The sequence below is a fragment of the Hypanus sabinus genome, chromosome X1 (assembly GCF_030144855.1).
Source record: "Hypanus sabinus isolate sHypSab1 chromosome X1, sHypSab1.hap1, whole genome shotgun sequence".
Taxonomy (NCBI): Eukaryota; Metazoa; Chordata; class Chondrichthyes; order Myliobatiformes; family Dasyatidae; genus Hypanus; species Hypanus sabinus.
Genome location: NC_082738.1, coordinates 20,605,761 through 20,627,166, shown reverse-complemented (window position 1 = coordinate 20,627,166; position 21,406 = coordinate 20,605,761). Strand labels below are relative to the sequence as shown.

At 39.7% G+C, this 21,406-nt stretch overlaps 1 protein-coding gene across 1 annotated transcript in view; it reads right to left on the bottom strand.

Annotated features, from left to right (window-relative positions):
• smarcd1 (SWI/SNF related, matrix associated, actin dependent regulator of chromatin, subfamily d, member 1) overlaps window positions 1–21,406 on the bottom strand; it is a 41,457-nt gene that overhangs the window by 7,094 nt on the left and 12,957 nt on the right. Inside the window, exons 2-11 of the mRNA XM_059956016.1 lie at window positions 19,018–19,211; window positions 17,893–17,935; window positions 16,978–17,100; window positions 13,523–13,645; window positions 12,714–12,830; window positions 12,064–12,165; window positions 9,225–9,386; window positions 4,808–4,905; window positions 3,604–3,739; window positions 2,988–3,110 (exon numbers count right to left, since the gene is read on the bottom strand). Coding sequence (XP_059811999.1) covers window positions 2,988–3,110; window positions 3,604–3,739; window positions 4,808–4,905; window positions 9,225–9,386; window positions 12,064–12,165; window positions 12,714–12,830; window positions 13,523–13,645; window positions 16,978–17,100; window positions 17,893–17,935; window positions 19,018–19,211 — 1,221 coding nt within the window. The remainder of the gene's footprint in view (window positions 1–2,987; window positions 3,111–3,603; window positions 3,740–4,807; window positions 4,906–9,224; window positions 9,387–12,063; window positions 12,166–12,713; window positions 12,831–13,522; window positions 13,646–16,977; window positions 17,101–17,892; window positions 17,936–19,017; window positions 19,212–21,406) is intronic.

Sequence of the window (21,406 nt, the reverse complement as noted above, 5' to 3'; positions counted from 1 at the left end):
CTCAGCCGAATAGGCAATAAGGGAAAAACTCATAACCATGTGTACCCTTGATACACAACAGCAATTACATTAGAATAATACTGCTACGCTACTGATGCCAAGCTTTGCAAACATAGACTCCAACAAAATGAAATATTTTCTCATTTTATTGGAACATAGTCCACATGTACGTCTTTGAACTTCTGTGGTGGGAAGACTACAATAGCAGAGATGTGTTGTTGGAAGAATCACAGTATGATACGGATGTGGGCAAAATGTAATTAGCAAAACTTGCTGGAAAAACCACGTTAGGGGATAAAGCAAACAGCACAAAAAGAAAACAAAGAACAGGGATTAGTCTAATGTGTGACAAATTCAGCTCAAGATAGATATATGTAAGTAAAAATTTGGAGAAAATAAATAGAAATTAACCTTGAACTAAAATAATCAATAAAGACGAAGGAGTGCCAATTTGATGAACTTTAAAACTGTAACAGAGAACACCATAAAAATAGGCCAATGGGAACTGGATTTTATATGCTAGGGCAAAGAATATTAAGGCTTGATTTACCATTAGATTTATCATGAAAATATTATCAATTAGTGTGTTGTGAGCAGTTTCAGAGAAAGGATGCAAGCAGCATGGATAGAGAAGAGGATGAAGGGAAATAAACTGGGTGAGAGATTAGGCAAAACTTGGGAATGATCGTCAAACAAATGACAAAATAGGAATGATCAAAAATTTAAAAGGATTTAAGGGGGTAAAAATCACAGATCATTTTCTTTGGTTGCAATGTAGCATCCATTTAGGATTAGCCAAGTATGAATGGGAAAATTAAAAGGAATAACTTTTACATTGGTTTAGAATTTGCAATATTTTACTGCAAATGAGATAACAATGCAGGGTGAATTCAGTATTTCATGCAGAATAGGTGACAGTAAAGGAATATGCACACGAGGAAAAAAGGGTTAACAACTGGTGCTTGGGCAGGCAATTGTATGAAATTGCCTTCTTTTGAGCTGAATTTTTATAATGGAAATCCTTTTGAATGTCCTGTTGCTTTGAGCACTATGCAGAGCCGAGATATTCTATGGAAACAAATGCCTGCTGGTATTTGAGGTTCTGTAAAGCACACTACCAAGGGAAAAGCTAAATATGCTGCTGACAGTCTACAGGTAAGTTCCACAGCAACCTGCAGAGTTGTAAAATCCAGCCTTAATGTTTCTATTTGAATTACTTGTGTACCCCTGGTGCACATCTCTCTCACCAGATTTACAACTAAACCTCTGGCTGAGAAAACAAGCACTCTCGGCTCATAGTCACAATTAAACAGTGCGTAAAGAAAGCAATATTCTGCGCCTCAGTGACCTCAGTACACCCCAAAGTGCTTTATGGCCCAATTAGCTACTTCTGAAATACAATCACTGTTGCAAAGTAAGAAAATACGACGGTCAATTTGCGCACAGCTAGATTCCAAACAGCATGCAAAAAATGACTTTTTTTTCCCCAAAGGGACAAATATTAGCCAGGAAAGCTTTGCTGCTTTTTTTTGTTAGTAATATTGGTGGGCGAACATTTTATCCATTCACAAAACATTCCCCTGGCTGAAACAAAGGCATCATATAATGCAAGAAAAAATCTTAAGGTGAAGCCCAGTTTAATGTCCAGACCAGGACGTGCAGCTGGAATTTTGTGCCTATTTTGAAGCTGTACATTGTTTCTTTGTTATTAGAGCTTCCTGTAGCCACAGGCACAATAAAATTCATTTATAGAAATACACCATTGCAATTGCAGTCAGTTGCCCATGGTGGGACACCGCTACTGGGTGGACAAAAATTTGGCTTGTAATCCAGCAGGTGCAACAACACCAAAACAGGCAGCCTCCACCACAAATATGGCCAAAGGAAACTGAAATGACAAGTTAACTTTGTTGCTGAACTAACACAGGAATATTATATGCAAACATTAGGCACTTTTTGCCAATATTGTCAGCTGTAAGTGTTATATCATTAAAGAGGTTCAACAGAGTTCCAGACCAGTTGATTCATTGACTACAGAAAGAGCAAGCTTGGTGGATTGAATGACATCTTCCCATTCTACACTCCCCATACTCATATAGCAATAAACACAGTATACAACAAGCAAAAATATGGTTGCACAGAGTTAAAATAATGCCCAAAAAAGGTAATCGAGAATTATTGTTCAGTATGGCAGCACAAAGTAAGGCAACATGATTCCTGCAGAACCCGTCAAGTTTGTGGGCAATTAAGAAGTTTGACTTCAGTCTTGCTTCCTTAAGGAGTTATCACCCCTAAATCGGTAATGTGGATAAACCCAGCAGAGAGGACTGCAACGTAGAACAAATTACTAAATTGCTGCCATAACCAATTAACAACAGCAGGCAGATAGCCAAGTGATGGAGATTAACACCACAAAATTACAAGTGTTATCTTCTGCCCTTTAATCGAAAAAGGCCACGCTGTATTCCTTAAATTTAATTAGCTCAGGTGCAATGCAAAGGAGCATACATTAACCCACCTGCCTTCACTAATTCACAAACCTAAGTAACACACCCAATAGGACATACATATATTTAATTACCAACATCTTTCACCAGAACAGATGGTGTTCATGTGCCATCCTTTATGAGACTTACTCTTGCTCTGGATCCCAACATTGTGTACATTTAACTATGCTTCTTACATATAGAACACTACAATTGCATGTCTTTTATAATAGTGGAAAATAACAACTGAAAATTCAACAATTCACTACAAACAGCTCAAGATAGGGAATACAGTATCAGAGATATTCAGGTGCCACCACTTTTCAAATTCACTTCCGCACAAATGTGAGAAATAAGGAGCTCTTAAACCTGTTAATTGAAACTTTAAAATACTTTCTCATGTTTAACAAATATTGTCTCACATGAATAGAGTGGAAAGTGCCTTTAAAATGGCCAGCCTAAAAAGGAGCTTAACATGAATGCAGCTGGTAAAATACGTACCTTCAGGTCACGGCACTGTGACTGCAGCCAGTCATTGATAAAGCCCTGCGGATCTCTGGCAAAGCTCAGCATGAACTCTCTCTGTGTCTTGAGCTGGTTAATGGTCTCAATTGTTTCATGAATCTGTGAGGGTAAAACACCAAGGTTATTCAGTTTAAATATAAAAACCACACAGAAATCTACCTTCACTGGAAAAGCTAAGGCTAAGATGCCATTTTGCATCTGATACAGAAAATACACTATTTATCTAGTCCATGGAAGTTATTCAGATGATCTCTTTTTTGCATGCTCTTCAGTTTAAAATAATTAAAACAACAGGCCACTAATTCCTTGAGCAAATCTGAATTTTTATACTTTATATTTTTATACTTTCATTTTTTAATACTTTTACCCTCATCACTGCTGTGCAATTTTTAAAGCATGAATCATACAGAACTACTCAAGAATCTACAATCTCCATACTCAGTATTACAAATATTTAAGTGTTTAAAAATAGCCACCTGACAAGAGTGAGAAGCTTCACTTTAGATTTAATTCTCTACACTGGATTTCTTCAGCATTACCTGTGTTCTCAGAAGGACAAATGCATCCTTTAGTTAGAACATTCCAGGCTAACCTTATTATCGAGAGCAGCAATCTCCTGCTGGCTAGCAGTAGATAGGAGAAAGGAATTCATCTGAGTCTTCAATGTGTCATCCACCTCTACATCAATATCGTAACAAGCAGTTTTCTTCTGATCATTTGGGTCCACACTGAAACATTGAATGGACAGGGTTATACAAGGACAAAAGCACACACTTAAGCTCCAGTTAAATTGGGTCCAATAGAGCAGGCTGATACAAAACAAGCTAACTACTGTTTAAGCCTCAATTGACACATCCATGGAGAAAAACTAACTGCAAAGAGCTTGTTATTTTACTTTACTTCTAAAATGTATTGATAGATGATATATTTAAATTGGTTTTATTAATATTTTAATAATTGGTTATAGATATACAACTGTAATTACAACCAGTTGCCAGTAGTAGGACTGGAAAAGAATTGGAGTGGGATAGATAGGGTGGAGGCATCCAGAACCAAGGGCATAATTTCAATACAAGTATTGGCTGTTCAAGACAAGAAATTAAGAATTTCTCCTCAGAGGGTGGTGAATCTTTGGAATTATATACCTTAGAGTTGTGAAGGTGAAGTCATTGAATACATTGACAAATGTGAAGTACAAAAGAGTAAAGGGAGAGAGTGGGAAGTGGTACTGAAGCTACAAATGATCAGCCATAATCTCATTGGTGTAGGCTTGAGGGACCTTATGCTTCTTCAGTTCTTACATAAAATTAGAATGACACTTTACAAAACTTAAAACGATTGAAGATTTACAGCAAACCAGAAATAGAACCCATCCAATGAACTTAAGTTAAAATCAAACAACACACACAAAATGCTGGAGGAACTCAGCAGGCCAGGCAGCATCTATGGAAAAAAGTACAGTCATCGTTTCGGGCTGAGTCCCACTGAAGGGTCTTGGCCCAAAACACGACTGTACTTTTTTCCATTGATGCTGCCCGGCCTGCTGAGTTCCTCCAGCATTTTGTGTGTGTTGCTTGGATTTCTAGCACCTACAGATTTTCTCTTGTTTGTGATTAGAATCAAACAGATCACATTTGCCATACAGCTGATGAAAAGTCAGTGATCTAAAACTTTAACTGTATCTCTCTCATTGCTTGACCTGCTAAGTATTTCCAAAACCTTGTGAACATTTATACACATTTTAAAATATTAAATTTGATTTCCTATACGGCAGGTTCAATGTCAACAATATTCACCTGATAATATGGTTGATAATAATTGGCTCAGGAGGCATCAGCAGAGCATGTAGTCTCTGAGGGATTTCAGAGAACTTCATTCGATGACATTCAAAGATCTGCAACACAAGAGGCACACTCAATATACATATGGTCCTCAGAAAAGAACTGCGTACATGACTTTTCCAATTTGTTAAAACACTAAAACATAATATCCAAATTTCAATTTGAACTCTAGACCAAATACTGGCCGAGATTTTAAAATGTCAATGAAAGTCTCAGTCTTCACTGTAATAGCTGCTGTAATTGACAGCAACATTAGGATTTCAGTATTTCCAAGCACAGAAATCTGCAAGTTATTGTCAGGGGACTGCCTCTGGGTAAGTCAGGCATGTTGAAGTCTGGATTCTTTGTGAAGTTCAGTGTAAAAGTGCAAACTAATTGTAAATATCCTACACTGTGTTCCAGATTCATGGAAGAGTCCTGTGCCAAGCAAAAGGAAGGCACAACTGAGCATTCCCTCTTGATTTAAATGGAGCACATAGCTACAGGAGTCTGTCATGGATTATTAGCTCAGAATTTTTAATGAGAATTTTTTTTTTTTTTTGAAAAGGTTGTGCTTTGCTTATTTTGATTTTTTTTGGTGTTTAACCAAGTACTCCTGTACAAGCTTTTAAATGTCACTGAATGTCCTAATCATTCAGCATATTTTAATGTTTTGATTGTTCTGTTCACTTTCAGGGACATGAAGCAGGCCTCTCTCAAAGCTTTTTTTAAATCCTTTTCAGAGGTTGGATTATTTTTTCCCCTTCCCCAAAATGATCCTAAACAGGTCAGAAGACTTTCCACTGTGTAAGACCACCAAGAATTCCTACTAGCGATCTCACAAGTTCCCAAAAGGATAGCCATAGATCAATAGCGAGTCTCTGCTGAACACAAAATCCATGCCCAAAAGTACCATATTCAACTACAATGTCTGATAAAGTTCGGACTCAGTCAGAAAATCCGTGTACATTTAAATCAGCACAATCTGAACACGCTTTTAAAAGTCACATCCCAAGGCCACATTACTTACGTAAAATGACATATTTGCCTACTTAACTGCTCAAGGCAGATACATTAGGAAGATTTAAAGACTCACATGGATGATAGAAAAATTAAGGGCTATGAGGGATGAAGGGTTAGACTGATCTTGAAGTGGTTTAAAGGGTTGGCACAACATCATGGGCCGAAGGGCCTGTACTGTGTAATGTAGTACCTTGCAATAAAATTAAAAGCACATATATGTCACCAATTCATTGCCACAGACAGCAGTGCAGGTAGTAATGGGGGACAGGCAAATGGCAGATGAACTTAAAGTATTTTGCATTAGCTTTCACTGTGGAAGTCACTAGCAGTATGCCAGAAGTTCGAGTGTCAGGGGTCAGAAGTGCTATTACTGAGGAGAAAATGTTTGGGAAGCTGAAAGGTCTGAAAACAGGTAAATCACCTGGACCTGATGGACTACACCCAAGGGTTCTGAAAGAGGGCTGAAGAAACTATGGAGGCAGTAGTAATGATCTTTCAAGGATCATTCAATTCTAGCATGGTTCCAGAAGACTGAAAAATTGCAAACTCCACTCTTCAAGAAGGGAGGGAAGCAAAAGAAAGGAAACTGTAGGCTAGTCAGCCTGACTTCAGTGGTTGGAAAATGTTGGAGTCCATTATTAAGAAAGAGGTTTTGGGGTACTTGGAGGCACATGATAAAATAGGTCAGCATGGTTTCCTTAAGGGAAAACCTTGCACGAAAAATCTATGAGAAAATAACAAGCAGGATAGACAAAGGAAAGTCAGTGGATCACGTTCAACAAGCTGGAGGAACTCAGCTGGTCGGGCAGCATCCATGGAAACGAGCAGTCAATGTTTCGGGCCAAGACCCATCACTTTGACCCCAGCGTCTGCAGTGTACTTTCTGTTAAAGTCAGTGGATGTTGCGTACTTGGATGTTAAGAAAGCCTTTAACAAGGTGCCTTACATGAGGCTGTTTAACAAGATAAAAGCCTAAGGTGCTGGCATTGGAGAGGGTCCAGAAGTGGTTCACAAAAATGATTCCGGGATTAAAAGGCTTGTCATATTAGGAGTGTTTGATGGCTCTGGGCCACTCCTCACTGGAATTCAGAAGAATGAGGGGTGATCTCATTGAAACCTATCAAATGTCAAAAGGCTTCGATGTGGAGAGGGTGCTTCCTATGGTGGGGTGAGTCTAAGACCAGAAGACACAGCCTCAAAATAGAGGAGTGTCTTTTTAGAATGGAGATGAGGAATTTCTTTAGCCAGAGAGTTAACTTGTGGAATTCATTGCCACAGGCAGCTGTGGAAGAGGAGTCATTGGGTACATTTAAGGTAGAGGTTGATAGATTCTTGATTAGTCAGGACATGAAGGGATACAAGGAGAAAGCAGGAGATTAGGGCAGACTCAGTGGGCCAAATGGCCTAATACTGCTCCTATATCTTATGGTCTTATGCTTTTAATTGCATATAGTTAAATACGTTTCTTTTAAAAATTATTCCAGCCTCAAAGTTCTGAGCACGTCTCCTTGGCATCTATAAGCCAAACCAAGCACTTATGGTGCCAGTTTCAATGACCCATTTTGCTGACAGCTTGAAATGTCAGCTCTACGTCCATTTGAGTTGTTTAGTACTCTCCATAATGTTACTAGTTCTAGGCACCCAGAACTGGCTAGAAAGAGGTTTTCAGTTCCAGGAACTAAGGGTGAAAAACAGAAAGAAACACTGATGTACAGTGGTTTAGTTGTAATGGTTCCTCTTATTGCCTGTCTGTACAATTTCAATAAAGAGCCAAGCATTAGAAGTACATCCTAAAAGGCACACACTTACTCTGTCTTGATATCAAAAGTTTCGTTTTTCTGACTAAACCAGAAACCTACTTTAATAAAGGCAAGTGGACCAAAAGAAGACTCCAACCCAAGGAAGATTCCTGGCTAGGTGTTTGATAAGCTATTATTTCCACTGTAATGCCAGGTATGGTGTGGCCACCTACAAAATGCAGGTGCCACCAACACAAAAGCCATCTCTAGTGTTGATCATTTTACAGGCCAGCTAGTTTGTGGGAAGCTGGGTGGAAAAGAGCGCGATACAGCTTCTATAAGCACTGTGCAGCCAAACTCAACTGTTGAATAGAGGGGTTGTTTAATGCAATCAGTGTTAATGATACTCATGCTGTAGCTTGCTCCAGATGTTCTAACAGGGCCATGATCAGAGCTGCTTTATTCAGAGACAACTGAAAGGAAGAAAATGTGTGTAGAAATTAGAAAATTAAACCAACCTTCACTAACCTTCACCAACAAAGTCAGTCATCATTAGCATTACAGTGTGCATATCTGCCAGTTGTCGTCAGAGGAGGAGGAGACTGGAATACAATGACTTTAACAGGATGCAGAATGGAATCTAGTCTAATAATACTTCCTGCAATTTGTGAAAGGGAAGCACCACTGCAGAGCCAAGAAAGCACCCACTGACTTCTAGCCTTCTTCCCAACAACTCTTAACAAGATTTCACTAGCCAGTAAAGGCAATATGAACAAATCTAAAGGAACTAGCCAGAAATTTCAAAAGCAGGGTGAGTTTTAAGGAGTGCAGTAAAAGAGGAAAGAAAAGGGGAAAAAAGAGAGTTCAAGGGAATTCTGTAGCGAGGGCCTAAGAACACTGAAGGCATGGATGCCAATGTTGCAGGAAAAAGAGGAATGTACAAGAAAATAATCTATAAATTTGCTAAGTATGCTTTTGTGCAAAACAAATGCCAAGCAAACTGGTATTTACAAAGACTACATCTGAAAGTATTTCTCCATGAAGTGGAAACAATATCTCTAATGCCAGAGCACTTGAGTTCACACCATTCAGATCATGACAAATCACTTCATCAATCCTGGTTATCATTCATTCTTATACATTCTAATGCTAATATAAATAGGTTTAGAACAATGTTTTGGAGCTGTTAACAAGTCGAGGTGCCCTGGTATTTGGTCCTGCATACTCAAATGGGACTAGCTTAGATGGGCATCTTGGTTGGCATGGAACAGCTGGGCCGAAGGGCTGTACAACTCTATGCAACTAAGCTCCCAAGTTTCCGCAGGCTCTGTGGCTCGCATGACATATTTTCCAGCTTATCTTGCTTGAAATCATGCAGTTGAGTATAATTGCTGGACAAATTTCAAATCAGAACTCTACAACCCCCTGATATAACTAGAGATACAAGAGAATTAATAGCACCCACTTAAACCAACTCCCAAAAAGCTAAACTCTTGGCTTCCCTGTATTATCAATTATGAATAAAAAAAACTATCAAACCTTTCTTGCACAAACTAACTTGGAAGTTCCATGCAGCATCACTATGTTTAAACACTATCTGGTCAACAGATGCCTAGCACACCAATGATTACCTGTTGGAGGTATCTGTCACAGTTGATGAACTCTCGTTCATGAGAATCCTGCAGCTTGTGGGTTTTAATGTACTGCCAGAGAGCTTGGATGATAACAGGTCGAGTCTGAGTGTGTATGCCCAGCAGTCGTGCCAGTCGAGGATCCAGTTTAAACTGGGGTGGCTGGGAAAGAAAATATAAATAAATGACTTTTCACAGGCAGCAAAGCCACTACCTAAATACCCATCAAGCATCTGATCAATGTCATATGCAGGTTTCTAATGTTCTCTACAGGATATTACGATCTGAAGGTAACGCATTGCTGCCACCCTGAGGCTGTACTGAGATTGCATTCAAGACACTACCATTGTCCACAGAACTCAAATTTGTACATTGTAACCAAATATGCCAGCAATTAGGCCTATAAAAGGAAGGAAAGGTTCAAAACTGGCCAGTCAATTAGAGGTTCATTCTGAGGTAGCATATAGCATTTCTGTTGCTTTCTGCCCAGAGTGACCCTTTCAGCAAAGGGCACAATGATGAAATACTACAAGCAGAGGTTACCAAAGCCGTGCTTATTGACTAATCCCATTCTTCAACATAGGTGCTTTCACACTGCGGATTTTGGCCCTTCACTTGGGTTTCTCAATTTTAGAGATAATCTGAAATAGGTGAAGTGATTATCAACAGGAGAACAGAGCCCTGAACTTTGTCCAAAAGACAACATGGACCATTTGCAATGGTAAACTGTAAACAAAATACAGTGATAAATCCTCTAAACATTCACAGATTTAATGATACCTGAAGATTCAGCAAGGGAACATTATAAACTATTATGCTGCTTTCTGTCAACACTTCAAACTTCAGAATTCAGCTTCTGTTTGTTGTATAGGTCCTTATTCATTTTGTCTTCATGGTTGCTGGTGCTTTCTCCCATCATACCTGATTACTACTTTTCCATGTGTAGGTTTGAATAACAAGCAGTGGCAGAATATTAGTTAGAGTTTTAACAAAACTCTAGTTAGGCTGCATTTCAGTATTTCATACAGTTCTGGTCACCTTATTATAAAAAGTTTGTTGAAACTTTGGAGAGGATGCACAAGAGGTTTACCAAGATGTTGCCTGGATTAGAGGTCATGTACTAAAATGAGAAGTGGACAAACTTGGGTTGTTTTCTGGAGCAGTGGAGGCTGGGGGGAGACCTGAGAGGTTTATAAGTTTATGACCAGCATACAGTAGGTAGACAGTATCTTTTTCCCATGGTTGAAATGTCAAATACCAGAGGGCATGCATTTATGGTGAGGGGGCAATTTCCAAAAAAGTGAGAGGCAATTTTTTTTTATATAGCACAAGTGGTAAGAGTCTGGAATGCACTGCCTGGATGGTGGTAGAGACAGAAACTTTTTAGATAGGTACATGAATGTGAGGAAAATGGAAAAACATGGCTATTGGATCCTTGTCTTCCTGATCAGGAGACCACAATCCATGTAGATTGGAAAGAACATCTCCTTGCTGACAATCAACACTAGCATACCTCAAAGATATGTGCTTCACTCACTGCTCTACTCTCTCTACACCTGCGACAGTGTGGCTAGGCACAGCTCAAATGCCAATTTTTGCTGGCAGAACTTCAGATGGTGACAAGGTGGTATACAGGAGCTGGTGTCACAGCAACAATCTCAAACTCAATGTCAGTAAGACCAATGAACTGAGTGTGAACTTCAGGAAAGGTAAGTCAATGGAACACACACCAGTCCTCAAAGGAATTAGAAGTGGAAAGGGTGAGCAGTTTCGAGTTCCTGGGTGTCAACATCTGAGGATCTATCCTGGGCCCAACATACTGATGCAATTACAAAGAAAACACGACAGTGGCTATATTTCATTAGGAGTTTGAGGAGATTTGCTATGCCACCAAATACACTCGCAAATTTCTACAGATGCATCGTGAAGCGCATCTAACTGGCTGCATCACCATCTGGTATTGAGCGGCCACTGCACAGGATCAGAAAAAGCTGCAGAGGGTTGTAAACTCAGCCAGCTCCATCATGGGTACCAGCCTCCCCAGCATCCAGGACATCTTCAAAAGACGATGCCTCAAAAAGGCAGCATCCATCATTAAGGACCCCATCACCCAGGACATGCCCTCTTCTCATTGCTATCATTGATGTACAGGAGCCTGAAGACACACACTCAATATTTCAGGTACAACTTCTCCCCCTCTCCCATCAGGTATTTGGATGGACAATGAACCCGTAAACACTACCTTACTATTTTTCTCTCTCTTTGCACTATTTGTAATTTAGTTTTTTTTATTATGTCTTGCAATGTTCTGCTGCCACAAAACAACAAATTTCATGACATATGCTGGTGATCCTAAATAAACCTGATTCTGACTGTGTGGGCAGAAGAGATTAGTTTAGTTAGCTATTTGACTACTAAATTAACTGGCTTGGCACAGTGTTGTAGGCTGAAGGGTCAGTTCCTGTGCTGTACTGTTCTATTACATTGATATTATTAGACAAGCAGAGAAAACTCAATTGTGCTTTCCTTTGCTGTCCATAAATACACTGTCAGCAGAAGTCAAGCAGGGTCAGCCCCCTGGCTATCTTATTTTCTTTGTATGAGTCAAGGACAATGCACTATCAGTTCAGCTAGAATCCATTAAACTCAGCACAGACCAGAGGTTAAATCAAGAGCTCATCAAAGTGTATTTCATGCCTTTAACCAACTAAGCCACTGGGCACCCCAAATATATTTTAAGCGCATTGTAATTTACACCTTTAACCAGCTCTGGATAATTTAGTACCTCAAAGGATATTTTTATTTGGATTTAATGTTCAACTCAACCAATTTTGCTTACCTGGTAATCCAGCATCAGCAAGACTGTGCAACGCACATTCATATCTCCTGGTCTTTTCACTTGGAAACCATCAGTCTCTTGGGTTGTGGCTGTTCTATGCCACTGAAATAGATAACGGAGTACAGTTACCATACGGTATAGCCAAGAACACCAGATTCATTTAGCAAGTACATCAATAGGTTTCTTCCCAGCTCAGTCGTGCTCTCACTCATGACCCTTGCAAATGCATGAGTACATGCCCTGATTTAAACAAGCGTTTGAACCCAGTTAGGCTTACATTTGATATTCAAGGTCTTGTGTCACCAAAGTGTTTAGTCTAACTTCTAGTCTGAGGTACCAGGGTTGCCAGGGGAAGTGGCGGAAGCAGATAATGTTTAGGAGGCATTCAAGTGCATGAACAGGAAAGGAATGGAGGGAAGGGACATAGACTGCGCAGGCAGGTGGGAATAGTTAAAACTGGCATGGTTAGCATAGACACTGTGGGCTGGAGGGCCTGTTCCTGTGCTGCACTGTCATATGTCTTCAGCAAAAAGGAGCGTGATATAATGTCTGAGGCTGCCACCACCAGGCATCATCAGTACATTTGAAACAAAGCGGTTTAAGGCACTTAACAGTCACTTACAGTTCACACATCTCTCGAGTATGCTTACCTCAACCAGATGATTGTCAGGTCCATAGAGATCTTTATCCAGTTCAATCACAAGGGATTTGAAGAATGAGGAAAACTTCCGCTTCTGTTTGGTGGCATCATACTTTGAAACAGCTGACTGCGCATGCACAAAAAAAATTCATGAGCTGCCTGCAGCTTGATACAAAGCTGCAGATGACTGAGTTGAGGCCCTCCATTGGTTGGGGTTGACTATGGATATTGTGTCCTACGTGATATGCAAGCCAGGACTAAGATGACTGAGGAAAATTGAAGGTGCCGTCCGTTTTGCAGCTATTGCTTTCTGGCGACCACTTTCAACCTACTACCCACCCACCAATCATTCTCTCGTAGTCCATCACATCAACTTGCCTTTTGTGGCTGACCACCAATCACCCTGCACCCAAGCTTGCTGTTGGATTGCATGAGGCGATGTAACAATAACCCAGGAATATATTTTTTATTAATTGCCTCCCAGTCCCGCCATCATTATGCCTGGATTCTGCATCATGCCTTCCTACAAAAGGACAAAGTACAAGGAAAAATGGAACACACAACCCATGAGAGCATGCTGATAAGTGCAGCCGTGTAAATTTCTGATGACTTTCATGAACAGAACTTAGCTGCCTTATTCATTACACTGTTGCTAAGGAAGGGAAAGAATGCTACATGAAGCAGAAAAACAAACATATCCCTGCTTCAGTCAATGATGCCACTTCAGTCAAGGTATTATCTTAGAAATTAAATGAAAACTTAGTTTTAGATGACATATGTTAGAACTACTGGAAGCAGAAAGAGAAATATAAATCTTACATCCTCCAGAAGCCTTCCTTCTACACGAAGCTCCCAGGATGCCACAGTTCCTTCTCCATCTTCTGCATCTGGTTTTGCAGGGTTGAATGTATTTGAGATAAATATACGAAGCTTTCTCTTTTGCTGAAAAAAAAGAGCAGTCGGGAGTTCGAAGTACAGGTATCCCACAATTTTACAGAGCTTATGTCCTGGAAAAATGCTACTTTAAGGAGTAATTTCAATTGTCCATGTTTTTTCAATGAAAAAGCTCAGGCTGCATTCAGAGTTCAAGTTTCAATTAAAAACACCTAAATAATTAAAAAAAATACATCAATACAGGTAACAGAAAATAATAAGTTGTATTAACCTTTAAGTCCCAAATAATAGGTGTTATGTAACCACAGAGGGAATTCTCCAAATGAAACCTAAAAGAAGGTGCTTTCTCTCACTCCTCAGCTCTCATCAACTGCCTCCCAACCCAACCTACAGGTTTCACCCCAGCCTACTCTTTCTCCCCCATCACCATCTCAACTCTCTTTCTCCCCACACCCACATCCTTCAACACTCTTAGGCAGTTACATCTCAAGTGGTTTGCAATCTCTGTTGACACAGCTAAGCAACTGCTACTGAACTGGGATTTGAACTGTGTTTATTGCTAACTTTAAATATTGCTCATTTTAGCACAGAGAGCCTCAAATTGAGAACATGTAACTGAAGTGTCACTTGTGTTATTGCAATTATAAATTGAACATTCAGAAATTTAGAGGTGGCTGGACTTTTTTCTTTTAGTCATGCAGAACTATTACCAATATACTGAGCTACCTCTAAACCAGCTACAAAGAATGCAACACTTTAGAAACACTTAATCTTTGCTCACTGATATCCAGTTTGGGTTTCAACAGCACCTCTCAGCTCCAGATTTCAAAGTTCAAAATAAAATAATTATCAAAGTGCATACGTCACCAGATACTACCCTGCAGTTCATTTTTTGTGGACATTCACAGTACAAAAAAAATTCAACAGAATCAATGGAAAATCTACACACAAAGATGGATAAACAGCCAATGTGCAAAAGGCAACAAATTGTAAATACAAAAAGAAAAAAATAATAAGTCAAAAGTAATACTGAGAACATGACTTGTACAGTCCTTGAATGTGAGTTCATAGATTGTGGAAAATGTTCAATGATAGGATGAGTGAAGTTAACTACTGTGGTTCAGGAGTCTGATGGTTGTAGGGTAATAACTGTTCCAGAACCTTGTGGCATGGGACCGAAGGCCTCCTTCCCGGTGACAGTGGCAAAAAGAGATCATGACCTGGATAGTGGAGGTCCTTGCACTGTATTGGTCCAAATATGGACAAAAGCTGAATTCAGAAGTGAGTAACAGTGACTATCCTTGATATCATGGCAGTATTTGACCAAGTGTGGCCTTAAGAAGCCCTGGTAAAACCAAAGTCAATGTACTCCAGTGGTTGGAGACATATCCCACATAAAAGATGGTGGCTGTGGTTGTTGGAGGTCAACCACACAGGCCTGAGATATCTTTCTAGTAATTCCTCAAACGCAGTATATGAGACACTACCAATGGATGATGTCCATTCCATTATACATGATAAATGTACAATGCTCAATGTAACAAGACCTATGTAAGACAATGGTAGATAACCTTCATATCATAAAAATGGTGGGTAATGACCAGCTCCAACAAAAGACAATCTTATCACTTTCTTCAACACCTTAGTAGCATTACCCATTGCCAATTTTCTCAACCTCAAAACAGCTTGAAATCTTGACTAGAAATTCAACCAGACCAGCCAAGTAACTATAGTTGTTACAGGAGTTCAAAGCCAAATATCCTATAGTAAATCACTCATTTTCTGACACCATAAGATCTTACCAACATCTGCAAGGTATATGTCAGCAACATATACTCTTCAATTGGATGAGTGTGGGTATCGCCAACACGAGTCAATAACTTCAACACCATCCACAATGAAGCAACCTGCTCATTTGGCACCCTGTCTACCATCCTAAACATCAACCTCTTCGATCACTAGCAAGCAGCAGCTACAGTGTCCACTGCAGTTACTCAATAACATCTCTTAAATCCATGACCTATCTGACCAAAGCAGACATAAACAGCAGGTGATAGGATCACCACCACCTCAGGCTCTCCTCCAAATCACACATCATCCTAACTTGAAAATATATTGCTATTCATTTATTGTCACTGGGTCTGAATCCTGAAACTCCCTCCCGAACAGCACTGTGGGAGCACTTTCGCCAGAAGGACTGCAGCAACTCAAGGCAGCAGCTTACCACATCTTCCCAAGGGCAACTCACAATGGGTAGTTGCCAGCGAACTCCAGATCCAGAAAGTAAATGTACAATTTAAATTTTTTTTCCTTTAATCAGTGTTTAAGTGACCCAAACCTCAGGACAAAGATCAAGAGGTCAGCAAACTTAGGAGGAAGGACAATTATAAAAGACGAAAGAAAATTATCCAAGTCCCTTGCCTCTAACTCATCTATAATATATTCCCTTTACCCACATTGGCCTGGTAAGCCTAAAGAATTCTGGCCAGCAAAGTTATTTTGTAGCCCCAAATTTTGTTTTTAAGATGGAAAGGACTCAGATTTCCAGTCTATAGTTGGAGTACATGGTTCAATTCCACACAACTGGCACATCTTTTCATGAATTAGTGGAGAAACACTGCATAATTCAAGTGTGCAGACCACATTGTGAATTCTTAAGTAGTACTTGGAAAGTGGTTATTCCAAATGTTAATGTTTCTGCCCCAATGATACCTCAAGCTTTTGGCTCTCTGAAGGAGACCCATTTATTAATTATCTGCCTTGGCTGCCAAAACAATGGCTTGAGAAAAATGTATGAATACGCTTGGCTACCCGCACTGTTAAAGTGGATTAAGCGCTGCTAAATTAACCCAGAGGGCACAAATGCAGCATAAGCTATCACAAGCAGATTGATTTGCACAGCCAATAAGCAAATGAAATTGCAACCAGATGCTAAGTGAAGGTTGAGAAAAGAAGGCAGAAATGATCTTCAAAGCCCTACAAAGAACATTGAAAGAATCTTTCCTATATTCAACCTCTACGTAATAATTTGATACATATATTTACAGCATAAGTTCACATATCTCACATAATGATAAACTGATAACAGACTCTAGGGAAATAAGAACAAAAAATGCACAGAATCTGAAAATGCACAGTGAAGATAACAATTACATTAAAATGAGTTGTACAAGGTATCACTGGCTTTGGTAATATACATTCCTGTTGGCTGTACACAACTGTTTCATAAACAAATTTCAAGGAAGTTCTCTCCATTTTTAGAAAACATTTAATACTTGTTTTTGATATTATTTGTAGTGTAACTCGATACTTAAAAACTGTTTTGATGCACTAAAATACAGACTCTCTCCAACTAATTGAGATTGCACAAGTTGTTTTACCTTTATTGGTCTCTTCAATGCCTCCTGGATATCCAGACGTTTTCTCATTATGGTCTGGTCCAACTTCCTCTCAAATGCCAGCAAGTCCATATAGGCTTGAGACTCCGGCACAAGCTCCCGGATCTATGACAAAAAGGTTATATGCACAACGATCGTCACTGGTGAACACAAGCTTATCCTCTTTTCAAACACACATTGACACCCTCAGTGACTCTGGCATATATTGACTTTTTTCAACAATCTACAAAGACAACATCCTTATTTGTTGTCCAGCTAAGTGTGACCATCCCAACATGGTTCCATTCTTAGCTCTCCAAATAAAAAAAACTTCCAACAAGTTTGCTTCCTAGCCCAGTGTATTTTACCAATGGATTTATATTATGACACCACCTGCTCCCTCCTTTTCATCAACATCTTGCTCCTTGAAGACAAATATGAATGCCTGCACCTGGTTCTACTTCTATGCCATCTCTCAAACACTCCGATATCTGGGCTGATCGACGACATATCCAACATCCAATCCTAGATGAATGAGGAATTCAAGTTAAACCAGTTCTTTCAGATCCTGCTACAAAACCTTGCGAAATTTCAGTGATTCTAGAACATTTTTACCTATTGTGGGAGGGCAAACCAAAATGTTCTGAATGTGATTTGAAATAAGGTTCCAACAATCAACACTAATATCATCTCCCCTCTCAAAATTGTATCTTACCTCCTAATAAACCCTCCTGGCCAATTCATATATGTTGATTGACAAAAGATTATGACTAGCTCACCAGAACTACCATCAGCTGGGAAAATTATTACCATCAGTTTGTGAAAATTATTTTCTTATTAATTTGAAAACTTCTGGATTAGCTGCCATAAACCAAGGTGGTGGTGCCAGAAAATATTTCACAAAGAAAGACAACTCACCCTCTGAGGTAGAATTTTATCTGCCATTTTCTTCTTCTTTGCACTGTTTGAATAGAAGAATAAACGCGTTACCAAGGCAAATGATCTTCCAAAATTGCCCACTCCAAAATGGAGCTCTTTTAGTACTCAGACTGAGTACATGGACCATTAGGATCATTAAGAGATTATGCAGCATAAACAGACAACTGAATAATGTCAAACAAAAACTTAGCAACCACTGATAAAACTGATCGAATGTCAGGTCAAAATGGAGCCACACAGGTCTGGTTGCAAAAAACAAGCTTCCGGCTCTGCTCTTGTTGCATCCTCTCTTATCTTAATTGCAAACTCTATGTCTTAAGCTCTAGGTCGAAGCCTTCCAGCCAACGCCCCAAATCCCTCGACTTTCTCCGCTACTGTGGTAAAACTCAACGAATACAGACCTCGTCAAAGCTGTATCTGTGAAGCTAGGCAGTCAGTGTCAGTGGGTTTTTTGATGACACAGGAACAAAGATATCATAGGAGTAGCAAACACTGCTATTAATGCAATGTGAACATCCATATTTGCACTTCAGTGAAGAGTCATTGAAGTAGAAAAATCTGTTCAGGAGCATGAATGTAACATTTGTCCAAACTGCTCTCTTGGTTGAAAGTAACAAATCTTAGCCCACAGCAAAGAGCACTACAGTCCTCACTACTTATATCACTAACCCTCAGCATGAGAGCCACAATCAGCAAGTAAGTTACTTCAATGACAAGATACCTGCTATAAACACTGACAAATGGCACGTGGTCTGCATACTGTGCTGAGTTTACCCACCAAGCCATCTGGGTCATTTCTCTGCAGCTTTCTCCACATTAATGGATGACAAGAATAAATATGACAAAGCACAAAGATAAGTGCATGATCTAAATGGCTAACTTTTAGAGTTGGATTGTAGGAAGGACATTGATGCTGTCTGAAAGTACAGAACCACACCTTTCTAATGTGTCAGAAACTTTATAGGAAAGAAAATTAATAAAGTTATCAATTTCCAGAAAGTCCAGAATCCTCCCGCCCCTGAATACTTTGCTCACTTCAAAGCACACCGTGTTTTCCATGGTCAGTCTGTATTGAATGAGAAACTTGAGAGGTACTGGACATACTTGTGATTGCGATTCTGGGCTGCCTGTTGCTGCACCTGTTGAATCTGCTGTGGAGCTGGTCTTTTGCGAGACTGGTCCATCATCGACTGAGGCATGCCTGGTCGAACTGATGGACTCCCAGCATACGAAGGACCCGGTGGACCCATAGAAGCCGCTTGAGGGGGGATGCGGCTGCTGGGAGGCATCCCAGGGCGCTAGTTAGATAGAAGAAAGCAAAATGCAATGTAAAAATAGGTCTTGGTCTTGCTTGGAGCAGCTGAAATCAACAAACATCCAAAGCATAATATAAAAATCTTTTTGATTAAATAATTTAGAAAGCTGCAGACTTGAAGGCAACAACTTTGAATGGGTTACATTAAAAGTCATATAATACCTTGAAAACATGCACTATATAATACCTATCGAGATTATGTCAAGGATGAGGAAACAAAACTATAAACAGTAAGATAGGGGAGCAGCAAGCTCAATTTCCAAGTGATGAGAATAGCTATTTTAATATTAAATCTCAAGACACCAAAACTGGTTGAGGGTCCTTCTTGCATAGCAAGGCTAGGGACTGTCTGTTCTAAATATGAGCACAACACAAAAAGGAAAAGTTTCCCTGTGAAATGCACTCCCATCTGATCCAATGAAAATCATGGATTAGAAAAGATAATAGAAAGAAAGGGTACAGACTACCTAATTTACTAGCCTCTCATCCAAAGACCAGCACATGCTCACATTTCCACGGTTTGGAAAATGGGGAGGAGAGTAAAAATAATGGGAGAGTGTAAATAATGCTAATTTACAGAGAAGTTTCAATAGAATTATGCTCTAAAAGCAAGGACATGAAACTGTCAAGCTGGCAGTTCTGCTCTTTTCTCCTTTCACTGTCAAACAGCAGGCAACTGCTGCAATACGAGCCAACATCCGAAATACAAAAACTCCAGTTGTGTTGCTTCAGGGGTAGGGCGGGGGAATTCAACAATAACCAGTAAAAATTACTTCCATAGAAAAAAATGAAGCAACTGATCATTAATATGTACATCGGGACAAGCACAGTTGGGTTCCAATTCGATCGGTCGATCTGCTGTACAGAAGGCTGTAATCGATTCTGCAGTCGCTAGGAAATGCAACTAGAAAGAAAATGCAACCCCTTCCTCTCTAGATAAGAGTCAGTTGACAGACAAATCCCCTGAACCCAAAATGCTGCATTACAATTGACAAAAAAGCGCCACACGTTAAGAAATAAATGCTTTGTTAATAAGAAAAGACCCCTTACCCAACCGTAAGCAAGAAATTCAAAGAGTTTGCTCCTGGTTGATGACTGCATGCCACACGTCCCTTTCAAACACCCTTTGTCTGTGTGCTGTGTTCTACTTTACTGCACTCTCGTTTAGCAAGCTGATGCTGTCGCTCTTGGGCATCCGACATTTTATCGTTAGGAAGATGTAATCGCCCCCAACTTTACAAGAAATCCAGCAAATCAACAAACTACAGATGCAACCAATATGTCAGAATATGCTGCGATATGGTTCAGTCCAAGGCTCTTTAACGTGTATTCTAAACACCACAAAGAAATGAATCAGTGAAAGACCTTGTAGCAGCAGTTGTCGCGTCACTTGTGCATGCCTTTCAGCTTCATACTACTGCTCTTGCAGGTCTCAGCTAATTAACATCAAGACTCAAAAGAGAAAGGGCCTGTCGGCATTGAGTAAAACAGTTGCCAGCAGTGAAGGGTGTTCAGGAAAAGCCAGGAATATCAGAACAAAGCCAAATGGAATTTTATTGTAACAAGACAAAGTTTTAAATGCAGTAAACTGAAAATATTTCAAAAGTGCTTCATCCACACAGGCATCAGCAAAATGCCTTATTAACAGCTAATTACAGAAGACATGGATATAAAATCTTTGCCACACAGGAGAAAAAACAAGGGGATTCAGAATTAAAAGCAGGCATATGTCAAAAATCGTGTCAAATCTTTGCTGATTTAGACCAATGTTGAATATAAATGTTATTGTGTCAGCCATGACTCAGTGCCTTCATCACAGAATCAGAAGGTTATGAGTTTTGGGCCCAATTCCTTAGACTGATAGGGATGACACTTCACTCAGCACCCCGGACACCATCAGAAAAGACGTTAATCTGAGACATATCACCATTCTTAATCTGATGTAATTTATCTCATCACCACAATGAGAAAAGTGGGGATTTCACCTGGATGGTCTAGCCAACAGTTCTTGCTCAACCAGCTTCACCAAACCAGCATTTTATTCACTATAAAAAACATTGAACACCCTTGGCCCATTAAAATTGCTAGATGGACACATGCTTCACCTTTAAAAAGAAGCTATTATTAAGAGGGTAACTTGGTGAAAAAGTAGTTGTATGCATGGAAGGGCAAAGGAAG